This window comes from Meriones unguiculatus, chromosome 11, assembly GCF_030254825.1.
Source record: "Meriones unguiculatus strain TT.TT164.6M chromosome 11, Bangor_MerUng_6.1, whole genome shotgun sequence".
Lineage (NCBI taxonomy): Eukaryota > Metazoa > Chordata > Mammalia > Rodentia > Muridae > Meriones > Meriones unguiculatus.
The window spans coordinates 91,203,539-91,217,458 of NC_083359.1; the positions used below are offsets into that span (position 1 = coordinate 91,203,539).

Consider the following 13,920-nt stretch of genomic DNA (forward strand, 5'->3'; position numbering starts at 1 on the left):
TCCTTCAGCCTGCTCTGTATCCTAGGCTGTCCTTCAGCCTGCTCTGTATCCTAGGCTGTCCTTCAGCCTGCTCTGTATCCTAGGCTGGCCTTGAGCCTGCTCTGTATCCTAGGCTGGCCTTGAGCCTGCTCTGTATCCTAGGCTGGCCTTGAGCCTGCTCTGTATCCTAGCTGGCCTTGAGTTTGCAATCCTTTTGTTTCAGCCTCCTATGCAGCTGGTGCTGTAGGCCTGAGCCACCAGCCCTGGTTACATAGAATGTTTTATTTTATTGTTTTCAGAGCTGAGGATGGAACCCAGGGCCCTGTGAAAGATGGAAAAGGCTTCTGCCACTGAGCTACATTCCCAACCCTGCCTTAAAAAAAAAAAAACAAAAAAACCACATTTATTTATTTATGTATGAGGCACGCACAGATACACACATGCACTCCTACACATGTGCACATGACATAGCATGCATGTGGAGGTCAGAGGACAACTTGCAGTAATTGGTTCTCTTCCTCCACCATGCCCAGGAAGTGAACACGGGTCATCAGCAAGCACCTTCTCTTGCTGAGCTATGTTGCGCCACACATAACACATTTAAGAGGGTTTTGCGCTTATTATTTTTAGTTATGCGTATGTCCATGTGTCTGCATGTCTGTGTGTGGGTATCCATAAAGACCTGGGGTGTCAGAGCTCCGTGGAGCTGTAGTTACAGTGGGTTGTGAGTTTCCCGATGTGGGTGCTGGGAACAGAACAGAACTCAGGTTCTCTGCAAAAGCCCCAGAGAACATTTTAGATACTCATGGGCACATCAGTGTAGGACCACAGTTGAGCTGTGCAGTCAGTTTCTCTAAAGTTCACCACTGGACAGAGGAGATCGCTAAGCTCTGCGACTCGGCTCTCACCCGAGCCCACCTTCTGCAGGCACAGCCCCTCCCCCACTCCCCCACGCTCCTGCCAAGTGTTCTGACCGTCCTGTCTGGCATGTGAAGACCCTGCAGCCGCGCCTCTCCCCAGTGACGCAGCCACCTCCCCGAGACAAGAACGCCAGGGGCATTTGGAGCCTTTCCTGCTCCTCTGTGCCAGCTGTCCAAGATGCAGCTGTGGCCCTGGCTGGTGTGAACAGGGCTTAGGGCTTGGCGACTGTCGACTTGGGGCCATTTCAGGCAGCTGTCCTCATGCACAGATAGGAAAGTGTGAAGCCAGCCTGTGCATTTTCTATGTGAGTGATCCAAAAGGGCAGGGGATGAATGGCTTGCACTCATAGGAAAGCAAAGCAAGCACACTCCTTTCTGGGCCGCCTCTTTTAAAATCACATCAATACCCTTCTTTCATGCACCGAATGACTAGTTCGCTTGTGCTGGTGAATGGAACCGTTGGCACGATTCTTCACCATTTGGTAGGAACACTGCACACAAATAACCAAAGAAAAAGCGCTGGGTACCACGGCCACGGCGGTGGCATTAGTAGGGAAAGCTATGGTAGTCTGGGAATGTCTAGCAGTTGGGTATCTTAGAGTTGGAAATGCTGCCCGGGTGCCTGTTACCGGTTCCCAGAACGGGGCTAGGCACAGCTGTGGGCCACAGTCTTCCACTGGCCGGTGTCTTGGCCGTTCCAGGTGGCTCCATCCTCTAAGCCTTCCTCATGTCACCACACTGTGATCCAGCCCTGGGGTCTCATTCTCCATGCTCTGGACCATCTCCACGGATGCGTGTCTCCGTGCTCCGAGCCATCCCACAGCTCCCCGTTCACACAGCTGTCCGCCTTCAGAGCATCTTAACGTAGCCTCTTTTCAAAAAACTCTCTTCTTCTCAGGAAGTTTCCAAAAACCTCACCAAGGAAAATGAGCAAATCAAAGAGGACGTGGAAGAAATTCGAGCAGAGATGAGCAAGCGAAGCAAAGAGAACTGCTCCGAGACCGTCCTAGACGGCGTGCCGGACCTGCGCTCAGCCCTGCAGGGGGATGCGGCAGCAGCCTACGCCCACCCAGAGGTACTGACCCATCTCCCCAGGGCATCTCCTCAGCCCGGAAGCGTAAGATCAGCTCCAGGAAGGGCTCTTCGAGGCTCAGTTCTTCCACAGCCAGGGCTCTCGCTTCTGCGTAGCAGCTCCGTATGCGTGAAGGGTAGAGCGTGACCCAGCTCCATTCAACACTGCCGGCCAGGGAAGTTCGTGAGTAAGGGTGGAAGCTGGTACTCATATCTGGGCCTTCTGAGACCGTTCTTCTCACAATACCCCATCCTGCTCTTGGGAGCATTCCTTGTAGGACATACATGCTCTCTTATCTGGGACCATCCAGGTTTGCACCTGCCCTCGCATCATTATTAATACCGAATTTTCTCCCCTCTCGGAAATGTCACTGCTTAAAGACAAATGACATAGTCCTTCTATTTACAAGCAACTCATTTCATCACTGTGCGGTCATCACTGCAGGCCAGACACAGGTCAGTACCCCCATCTTACAGATGGACATAGATCCTGGATCACCTGGAAAGTTTTGACAGAGCATTTCAGACTCTGTCCCTTTCACCCAGTCGGGTCCCCTAGCACAATGCTACCCGGGTATGAGATGGCTAATATAGTTTGAGTGATGCCGCAAGACCCGCTGGAATAAAAATATCTCGTCATTTGGTGACTTTCTGGTTAAAATTATTAACTGGGCACGGTGCTGCACACCTTTAATCCCAGCACTGGGGAGGCGGAGGCAGATGGATCTCTGTGTTTTTGAGGCCAGCTTGGCTTGCAGAGAGACCGTGTCTCAAGAAAAAAAAAAAAACAAATAATAATAATAATAATATAATAACATAATAACTTCTATGTGGTTAAACGTGTTTACATGCAATATAGTGAGTTGTCTACTATATTAACGGCTAAGGAGCAGGCCTTGATTTGGAAGACAGTCCAAGAGCATGGAAGAAGAAACAGACATTCTGGGGTGAAATCTGCAGAGCTCTATTAGCAAAGCAGGTCTGGATGACGATCACGAAAGGTCCGTAGGCACCCAGGGAACAGCAATGTTTCTCAGACCTGTCTTACTTTACCTGGCCTCTCTGGGTCAGTAGCGGGTCAGTAGCGAAGGGTAGAGCCAAGGCACGCTGCTGTCTTTGCTAACTGTTCTAGGTATGGGTTGATCAGAGCCTGGGTTAGTTAGAAGCCTTGAGCTGGTTCTTCCGTGTGCTGTGACGTGTAAAAGGCTGGGAAATGTGATTGTTTGGTCAGCTTTCTGTTACTGTAACAAATTACTTGAGCTAATCAATTAACAAAGAGGAATGGTTTGTTTTGACTTACTTGTGTTTTCAAATGTTTCAGCTCGCTGTGACTGCTTTTGGCAAGGACTATGTGGCAGCAAAGCTCTGTTATTCGCCCCGAGGGTGTGGGGAAGCAAGAGAGAAGAGGAAGGGGCTAGAGCCCCGATGGCCTAACTTTTTAGACTCCCTGTCTTCAAGCTTGGGCTGCCTCATAGTGCCATAGCTTGGGCTAGAGACCAAGCCTCCAAGAATTGGACCTTGAGGGGACTCAAGATCCAAATTAGAGCAGGTCACATTGCTTGTTGCCTGTGTCGTTGTGAATTTGGGTAGAGAGGAGGGAAGGCTGTGTGTAGGTTCAGCACTCTTTTTTGTTTGTTTGTCTACTGGGTGTCATGTATCCTAGGCTAGCTTCAGACTCACTATGTAGCCGAAGAGAGCCTCAAATTCCTGATTCTCCTGCCTCTAACCTCCATATGCTGGGATTACAAGTGTATACCACCATGCCTGGTCTAGGTGGTACTAGGAATCGAATGCCAGGATTCTGTCCGAGATAAGCACCCTACAAGCCAAACTGCATGCACAGCCTGCAGACCTAGAACTGTTGGGTAAAGAAACTCATTGCAGTGGGGCCAAGCGGGCCTAGCTGGTAGGTTTGGGAATTTATGGCCACACGTGCTCTCAAGGCACGATGACAGATGAGGACTCTGAGACAGCAAGCACTGAAAAAGTATGGTATGTGGACTTCCCCAGTAAGTAACCCAAAGCAGTTTGGTGCTGTAAAAGGAGGAAAAGGTAATCATTATCTGGCTTTTGGTGTTTTGGAAACATTATATTCCTTCAGAAATAATTTTTCTCTCTTCTGAGTGTCCCTTATATGTTGGCCACTAAACATGTGTTTAGCGTGCCTGGTGGGTCGGCCCTGAGGGAACCGGAAATCTTAACTCCAAAGTCAGAAGATTTGGGGACCTGAAAGGGACTGAAAGGCACCTGCTTACCACACTCCGGCCTCATGCCTCTCATCTCAGTCCCCGCTGTCCAGTGCAGCCAGAATTCCTTGCCTTCTGCTTCCCAGCTTCCCAGTCAGCCAGCCAAAGCTGGAGAATGTGGTCTGTTGTCTTGATGACACACTCTGCGGTATGTTCAGGAACCCAGCTCAGATTTCCCTGAGGGCAAACTGCAAACCAAATCAAACACACCAAACTCTTTTTCTCCTTGCTCAGCAAAGTCCCCCACCCCCAATCCTCCCGAGTCCCCACAGCACACAATGCTGACGTGAGCAAAATCCATCCAGCAGGGCTGGTAGCCCAGAGAGAAGTGTAGGCTGCCCAAAGGTGGGCTCATTCTCTCCCTGTTTATGCAGCTCTGTGTCTTTGGAGAGCACCACACTGCAACACGGGAGATGGTTTGGCCGTTTATTTTTGGTTCTTGAAGATGATGTCAGGCAGTTCATGGAAAGGCAAGCGATTATCTGTAAGGTGGTCTTCCAACATGTTTAGCAAGTTGGCGGTGGGGGCACAGGGGGACACGGAGGCTAGCTTCGTGGTGGAAAGGGCAGAGCGGGAGTGGGAGCACTGGATGCCAGGAGGTGAAATCACTTGGCAGACTGTTGAACAGAGAGGCAATCAAAGCATGGTGAGGAAAGCTGCCGCCCAGTTCAACTCGTCGCCAGCGAATCCAAGGAAATTATATGTTGTCTGGCAAAGGCTGTCTGGCAAAGGCTGTCCATCGTCTTGCTCCATATCCCTGGCTGGGACCGAGAACTGCAGTCCCTGCCCTTTCCCGAGAGCCTGGAACTAAAGACAGTTCCTGGGGTTTGCCACAAAGAAATGACACAGAGGAAAACCAGGGCCAGCAATTAGGCACTCCTGGGTATTTGAGGTAGGGGCTGCAGCAGGGGCCTCCTGTCAGCCTCCCAGGCAGCTCTTTCCACTGGGAAATGAAACATCTTCCATGTCTCCTGGGCAGCTGCCAGACCATGGCCCTGAGGACATGAGGATGTGGCCACTTTTTGGATGGCCAGTAAGTAGTACTAAGGTCACAACCAAATGTGGCTTAATGTAAGTAAGAACACAGGCCCAGAAAGTAACAGCGGGGCCTATCCGATGGCTGTGTGACTTCACTTGTATCCTTCTCATCACTTCTCTGAGTGATTTTTCAACTAAGTTAGTAGATGACTATTTTCCCCATCCATGAAATGTGGTAGCATTACCTTGTGCCATTGTTGTGAGGATCAAAAATAATATATAATGGATAGGCCATAATAAGTGCTCACTAAAATGGCATCACCAACAATCAGGCATCCCCATACCTCTGGTAGAGGTTACCAAGAGCAGAGGCTAGAGGGAGGTGCAGGAAGCTGGCATAGAGGATGGAGGCTGCCTTGGGTGTGTTTTGTGTTCTTCTGGGCAGCTCTTTTTACCCTAGTGAAGAGAGACTGGCAAAGATGCGTACACTCTTCCAGATGCCCACCACCAACTCATGCCAGAGAGACACATACATATTTAGGGACTGCCATATCTATTGTGCCATCTGGTCATGGAAAAACAAGCATAGGCAGTTTTGTGGTCCTGCCTCTGCTCAGGATGCGGCCCTGGGCTGAGGTCTTATTTCTATTAGGGCCTTCCTCCCAAGTGGGTATCTCCAAGGCCTGGAAGTTCAGGGCTTAAGGAAATGTACCCTCTCCGCTGGGAAAGATGGACGTTGATGGTGCGGGTATCTACAGGAATTCTCCTCTGCTCGGCCACTAGAGTCCTAGTGAGAGCAGGACTGACCACATGTCCCCACACTTCCCTCAAGGTCGACTACTGTCAAGAGCTGGAGTCACCGAGTCACCTGCAAGCTGGCCCTGACGTTGGGTCCAGCAAGCACAAATCTTGCACCCATAGTTGTTGGAGGTTGGTCTGATGCTTATATTGTGATGCTAATTACCGGCCCTCAAGATCTGGTTACTGCCTGGATAAACCTATCCTTGTGTAAACCTATCTGACTGGCTGATTAAATGGCCTCTACCTGGGCAGGGCAGAATGGGGTAGGGGTGGCTAAGGTTCCTGGTCTTTTTAGGACAGAAGAATCAGGGAAACAGGTTAGGAAGAGAGGAGGAAGGAGGATGCCACGATGGGTTAGCATGGAGAAGGAACCACATGGGCCAGGAGGAAAGACTCCAATAATATCATAGAAAGGCCCAGATGAAGAATAAAAGCAAGTATTTGTAAGATTATGTATGGAAGATAGCCCAGATGAGAATGGTAAAGGAGGATGGCATTGGATGGGGGCTGGGAGGTGGATGGTGACAGCATAGATGGAATTATCTGCCCAGCCCAAGGTGTTCCAAGGCAATTGTAAAATCTAACAGGTGTTTGTGTTTTATCTGATTGTGATAGCAGGTTAAATAATACCGACAAAATAACTATAGGGCAAATAATAAGTAACATTATTTAGCCCAGTACTCTCTTTATTTTCAATAACACATAGACCTTTGCTTACCAAGTGGGTGATTGTCCTGCCCGGGGAGGACCTAGAGGTTCTGTCACACAGCAGTTCCTGGAGGTCAGTGTGAGGCAAGGAGCTCTCTGAAGGACAAGGTAGTGCTTTAACACAGCCAGCACCCTCAAGGTGATATTCTCATAGTGTCATCAGGATTTTCCAGACACTGGATTGCCTACCTTGACTCTTCATTTGACTTGATAAAATCAAATGCCAGCCATAAATGTATGCAGTTCCTTGGGATTTGTTAGGATTCAAAACTACTAAATACTAAGGACCATCTATCTGCCTGAGGAAGACAGCACGAGACAGCCTCTACTCTCTCAGATTTACACCGTCTAGGGAACAGCTTCCTTAAGTAGGTGCCCATGGAAAACATCCGGGGGAGGTCCTGTCATAGAAGTGCACTGTTATATCCCTTGGGAATTGAGTCTGTGACTCAAAGACTGTACGTTCACCACTTGAGAAGGCTTCCAAGCTGGCCTCAAACTCACAGATTCATCTGCTTCTGCCTCCTAAGTGCTAGAATTAAAGGTATACATTACCATCCCAGGCTGTGTCTTAGTTTCTTAATCTCTGAGTGGATATGATAAAAGTAGGCTTGATTCTTCTTTTTTTCAAGGCAGAGTCTTTCTATGTAGCCATGGCTGTCCTTGAACCCACTCTGAAGACCAGGCTGTCCTCGAACTCACAAAGATCCACCTGCCTCTGTGTAGCCAGCATTTGCTGCTTTGTGGGTTCCTCTCGCTCTCTCCCATTTTTCTCCGCCCTTACTAATCCCCTAACTCTAGCTAGGAGGGAGAAAAGGATAGAAGAGGAATCATTAGACTGCTGACCATGGGAGTCGAGTTTCCTTGGCTCAAGTTTGATCTTCGTTGGGGTATCCAATTTCTTCTTGTTTCTTTGCACTACCAACCACTTGACAAACCACAACCAACAGCAACCCCACCTCTTGGGGCCCTAGTATTTATATATCCTCTGAAAAATTCCCATAATTCCAAACATCACACACTCTCGCAGAAACTATCTACAGCTGGCAAGACCACGCCCCTACTAGAGCACGAGGCAAATCATATTCAGCTGCTTCAAAGCAGCCCCGTATCCCTACACCTGGGATTAAAATGAAACCGTATTCCCATAATATTTCTGTGTCTCTTTAAAACGAAACTAAAATTACAAAATTCTCACTATACCTCTGCCATCTGGTTGCTGGTATTAAAGGCATGTGCCACCACTACCTGGCAGTGGGCCTGATTCTTAAGTTTCGGGTTGGAAGATTAGTCAGCTGTCATAATTAAACACACACCAAGGACTCTTAGGAAGCGCTGCTGTGTTTGATGTGGCCTACACTCCAGCACTGTCCATCCTATCCCATCTCTCTGACCAGTGAGTAACTTGATCTTTTATTTTTGTCCCCTCTGATCAACAGTATGAAGAGCGGTTTCTGCAGGAGGAAACTGTGTCCCAACAGATCAACTCCATCGAACTCCTGAGGACTCAGCCACTGGTCCCGCCTGCAAGGATGAAGCCACAGCAGCCCATGCAGAGGCAGGTGCACCTGAGAGGTCGGATGGCCTCCAAGCCCACCGTCATTAGGGGAATCACCTACTATAAAGCCAAGGTCTCTGAGGAGGAAAATGACATTGAAGAGCAGCGTGAGTCCGGGTCAGCGGGGCAGGGAGGCAGGGCAGGGGGGAAATGGCCATGTGGATCTTGTGGAGATCGGATTCCATGCCCCATCCACAGTGCAGAGCTGCAGTTTTCCCAGTGTTTGCTAAGAAGCCTTGGGCAGATCACTTAACCTCTCTGGGTTTTAGAAGACACTGTGGCAAAGAATAAATGAGCTGGAGGGACATCGCATTCTTCTGTCCTATTCTTTCAGTTTACAGATGGGGAAATGAAGGCTTGGGCAAAATGACTTTCCTGGAGACCGCTGGTGGGCTCTGCCACTGGTCCTCCCCATGGCCCCCAAGCTTGCTGAGTCTCCAGCACCTTCCCCAGTCAACCTTCGTTCTTCCTGCCTTCCCACAAAGAACAGACGAGCCTACACTTCTGTGTTCATCCATGTCTTCTGTCATCTTTCTTTTCCTTGTCCAAAACTCCCCGGAAGCCACCATTCCCCCCCACACACCTCCCTGAGCCAATTCCTTCCCTTGACTGGTCTCAGGAACCAACCTTCCAAGTTGCCTCTCTGCTTCAGCTTGTTCTTTTATCGCGTGTGTTAGTCTCAGCCTGCAGCTGCAGAGTCCTTTCATCCACTTTAACCATGGTTTCCATTGCTGACTGTGGGAGCTCTCTCCATACATCCTGCTCCCGGTCCAGCCATGGCAATGCTTTCTCCCTGCCCACTGCTTAGAGTTTCATTTCCCTCCTGCTGTTCTTGACGAACCTCTGAAGTCTAGCTTTCTAGCGATTTCTTTTGCACTCAGATCTCTGTGTCCCCTCTAATAAGTCTTTGCCTTCCATGTTTTGTCTGCTCAGAAGCTTATCCATTTCGCTTAGAATAAAAACTGAATTCTGTGCAGAGACCCCAGGCTGCCCGTGATCTAAGGTTTGTTTTCCTCTGACCCTCTCTACCACTCATCCCGTCTGCTGTGTCCACATTATAGCAGCTCCTCAGCCTCATCAGGCCTGTTCAGGCCCCAGGACTTCGAATTACTGTTATTTCCCCCTGGAATTCTCCCCTCCCCTGCCTCCATGTGGCGTGGCCTACTCTGTTACCTTTTCTAGGAGGATATCTGACAACCCTCCTCAGTGAGTCCCATCTGACCACTCCGTTCACTCCTGGGGGGGTTTCATCCTTTTTATTTTCTTTCTTTCTTCCTTTAAACTTTTTCTTGGATATTGTTTTCCAGGCTGGCCTCTGACTTGCTATGTTACTCAGGCTATCCCTGAACTCAGAGTCCTCCTGACTCACTCCCCCAAGTGCTAACATTGCACTGTGAGCTGTCCAGGCTGAAGCCCATGATTGTTCCTCCCCAGCCCCCTACAAGACTGGGATAAGTATAGTAGCAATTTGCTCAGAGACCCTCCAGGAAAGACACTGTTCTTCTATGTAGTGAGAATTTTGCAAATTCGGTTTCTTTAAAAAAGAAACATAGAAATGTTATAGAAATGATTTAATCCCAGGTGTGAGGATAAGAGGCTGCTTCATAGCAGGGTGACCATGATTTGCTTCATGCTCTAGCAGGGGCATCATTCTGGGAACTTTTCAAGGGATCTATAAATGCTAGGTCCCTGAGAGGTGGGGTTGCTGTTGTTAGCTAATTAATGGCTGATTATCAAGTAGTCGTGTAAAAGAAATTAGAAATCATGACAGCAAAAGTCAAATTTGCTTCAAGGAACTCAATACTCCCAGTCATCAGGAAGTGGGCTAGCATTGTCCCCTTTCCCCTCTATTCTTTTTTCTCTCCTATCTAGTGTTAGGGGGTTGATAAGGGTAGAGAAAAAGGAGAGAGAAAAAGGAAGCCACAAGGCAGCAAACACTGGCTATACTTCTACCCACTGTCTAAGCCCCTAGCCAGAAGGGCTTGGGATAGACCTCAGCTAGAGAGCTTGTATAATGTGCACAAGGCCCTGGGTTCACCCTCCGAAAAGAAAATAAAAGTGACAAGGTAAAATCCTGGCCATGCTCCATCTCCAAGCTCACTGCCATGTTGCAGCAAGGAGCCTCATTCGCCTCCCAGCTGCCACCTATGCTTTCTCAGAGCGTCCCCTGCCCCATGCCACAAATGAGCCTTGTGTTTGTTCCACAGATGATGAGCTTTTCAGCGGTGATGGCGGAGTGGACCTGCTGATTGAAGATCAGCTCCTAAGACATGAAGACCTACTGACCAGTGCCACCCGGAGGCCTGCCACCACTCGTCATGGTCATGGAGCTGCTGTAACGACCGATGCGAGCGTTCAGGCCACCCCCTCATCCCCAACACCTCCACAGGCCTCAGCGTCCAGCCTTGTTGACCCTGCTTCCAGGGCCTCAGACGCCCCGCTCTTGGCAACCCCACAGACTACCACAGTATTTACAGAGCCCACAGGGACAATACCTTCTACTGAAGTCCCACTTACCACCGTAGCCCACACAGCTATTCAGCCACCTCCTGTCACCATCGCTCCGGGAATGGTTCCTGGGGACCCTTTCATGGAAGATCCACACTTGGTTCCAGAGTCGCCTGACTCAGTTGGGACAGACATGCCAGCAGAAGAGGGGACTACGGGGCAGGAAGCCACCTCTGCTGACCCCATCCTGAGCCCGGAAGAAGAAGATGACATCCGGAATGTCATAGGTGAGTTCTTCTTCCCTGGGCTGGAGCTCCTCTGCTCAGTTCAGTGAAAGGTAGAGAGCTTTTAGGGGATGGGGACTGGGAGGCTAGGCTTCTAGCCAGGGTGCAATACCCCCAGCCGTGCATGACCCCAAGGCTCTGGGTCTCACCCTCGCTCTGCCAATGCAACCCAACACAAGAAGGATCAATGGAGGGGTGCCTCTGACCAGTAGTTACTTTTCACATGGAGCAGCATGGCCAACCTTCTGAAGTTGCAACATGACATTGTCATTTACAGAGTTCACACGCTCTATTGTTAGAAAAAGAAACCTGCAGAAAAAAAATCTTAGGTTTTAATTAATTTTACAATTTTGTGTTGGATTGCCACATTCGTCCCTGAGCTTGTTTGGACATGTCTAAAGTGTTTATTTATCAATGACAAGGGTAACAATCTCCTTTCTAAAATACGTATGAATAAATTAAATGAAGACTTCCCTGCATGGGTACGTTTTCCAAACATCAGTTTATCCAGGGAGTTTGTGAGGGATACTGAAGTGTCTGTCAGCACTCAAATAAAGTTTACCACAGTCAGGTTACCAGGCCATGAGTTGGCAGAGGATTCTCATTGGGGGTGGCCCTGGAGTCATAGCAAAGTGGAGCCAGGTGTGTTGGTTAGTTTATGTCGACTTGGCATAAGCAATAGTCATTGGGGAAGAGGGACTCTCAACTGAGAAAAACCGCTTCCACAATGTTGGCCGATAGGCAAGTCTCTCGGGCATTTTCTTGATTAACGACTGATAGAGGAGGGCCCAGCTCACTGTGGGTGGTAGCATCCCTGGGTTGTGTGAGAGATCAGGCTGAGCAAGCCAGGAAGCAGCACTGCTGCAAGGCCACTGCTTCAGTTCCTGCCTCGGCTTCCCTAGTGATGAACCAAATGAACCCTTTTCTCCTTGGGCTGCTTGTTTTCTCCTTGGTCATGATGTTTTATTACAGAAACATAAACCTTAACGAAGACACCAGGGAATAGGTAGTACCAGAGGCCATAGTGTAGAACTTAATGAGCCCGGAACTCGGGAGCACAGAGAGTTAGGGCATCGTTGACAAGCGCTCTGACAGAGAGGTGGGAGGCAGGGTACCGTGCCAGCTGCTGGGAAGCATGGCGAGTGTTTTTAAAGGAGGCTGTCATTTGAGTTGGGCTTTAAAGGATGAATAGGAATGATCTATGCAGAAGAGGAGAGCCTTCTGGCTGATGGGTCCAGTAGTATCAGGTATTCTCCAGAAGGGTGAAGAGGACGGGCCTTCTGTTCTAGAGAGCTCCATGACCACGAAGTGACTCTGAGATAAGGAAACTGGGGAGTAGGGGATTTGGGTGGAAAACAGAACTAGTTACAGAAAATGGCTGACTGCAGAGTAGTGAATCTGAAATCCCAGGACTCAGCAGGCCAAGGCAGGAGGAACTCAAGTTTGAAGTCAACTTGTGCTATATAAAAAAAATTTAAAGAAAATTAAAGTTAAAAAAAAAACTGTAACTATTTATTAAGTCATCATTCATTAAGAGTGAATAAACGGCAATGCTGATGACTGGTGGCTCTTTCAAACATTTGGGAAATCCACTGCTTTGGTAGAGAGCAAGGTCTGTCTCACTGGCATCACCCCCTTCTTTCCAGTCCCCATCCCTGTGGTAATGTGGTTCCCTGTCCCTCTTCAGCATATGGTGCTCCCTCCAGGAGCATGGTGGTTCAGGGAGCACCTGTTGAAGGCTGGCACTGTACCTTTTTTTTTTCCTGTCCCTGCCACTGGCAATAGAATCACCTTGGCAAAGCCCCATCTTTCTTTGAGTCTCAAGTGAAGTTAGAAATTTGCCAAGTACCGATGACGAGTGTCAGTTTACCGAGTATCTTTTTCTTCCACTGTGTTCCATGGTTTTCTGTGGGAAGTGTGCGAGGATGTACTATTGTAAGGCGGGGGTGCTCACTGGGGTGCTGGGGGGAAGTCTCAGACAAATGGCAGAGTGAGAGTGGAGGCAGGTTGTGTCTTAGTTACTTTTTTTATTGCTGTGACAAATCACCATGACCAAGGCAACTTATAAAAGAGAGCGTTTAATTTGGCTTCTAGGTTCAGGGGGTTAGAGTCCATGACGGTAGAGTGAAAGCATGGTAGAAGCTCTCTCTTCTTCTCTGAAACCACAGCCCCAGACCCAGCACCTTTCCAGCTCTCTTGGCCCCATATTTCACCCTTTAGCTTCCTGGCACCCTTGGGTGGGAGGGGAAGTTTTTTTTAGCTGTTTCACTGTCTGTCCCCACTGCCCTGTGCAGGTAGCTGGAAAACTCACAGTGAAGACAGTCTGCAGACGATTTGCATATACCTTTGGTCCTAAGGCCATTTGATTTGAGCCTGGGAGCCTCTTCTCTCATCAACTAGCCAAAAGCGGAGTCCCCCACTGTCTCAAGCCTGGGTCCTACCCCAGCCTCTCCCACCTGCTTTCCCAGCTTTCTCCACCAGTGGGCCTTTGAAGCACCATAACTACCAGTTGATACCCATCTGGGGTCCTTGGGGCTTGGTCCTCTCAGTAGCTCAGCTGGTATGTGGAGAATCCGTGTCCTGACAGCCATTTTCCTCATGGCAGGAGCCATGGATCGAGGACACACGTTCTCCTACCGCTTCATGTTCTGCTTGGCTGTACTGTCTGGCAGGCCCTGGAAGGGGCTGGTGTTTCAGAAGCACTGGGGCTCCTGCCGTGTCTAGCTACTTAAAAACAAAAACCATGGACAGTGCCATAGATACAGAGTTTTGTTCGGATGCCCAGGGTGGGACAAGGGGGTGACCCAGGGAAGAAGTGGTCCCCGATTTTTTGATAGTTTCATACATATCTTCACCATCTAGATTCTCTTAATCCCCCCTGTTATGTCCTCCCTTCCCTCTCAACCCCTTCTTCCTTTCTAGGCCAC

The 13,920-nt window shown here is 49.2% G+C and overlaps 1 protein-coding gene across 2 annotated transcripts in view; it reads left to right on the forward strand.

Annotated features, from left to right (window-relative positions):
- The window catches only part of Olfml2b (olfactomedin like 2B), a 37,786-nt gene that overhangs the window by 15,272 nt on the left and 8,594 nt on the right, over nucleotides 1-13,920 (forward strand). For both annotated transcript variants that reach the window (XM_060364650.1, XM_021640632.2), the window contains exons 4-6: nucleotides 1,798-1,974; nucleotides 8,143-8,368; nucleotides 10,469-10,996. In XM_060364650.1, the coding sequence (XP_060220633.1) occupies nucleotides 1,798-1,974; nucleotides 8,143-8,368; nucleotides 10,469-10,996 (931 nt within the window). The remainder of the gene's footprint in view (nucleotides 1-1,797; nucleotides 1,975-8,142; nucleotides 8,369-10,468; nucleotides 10,997-13,920) is intronic.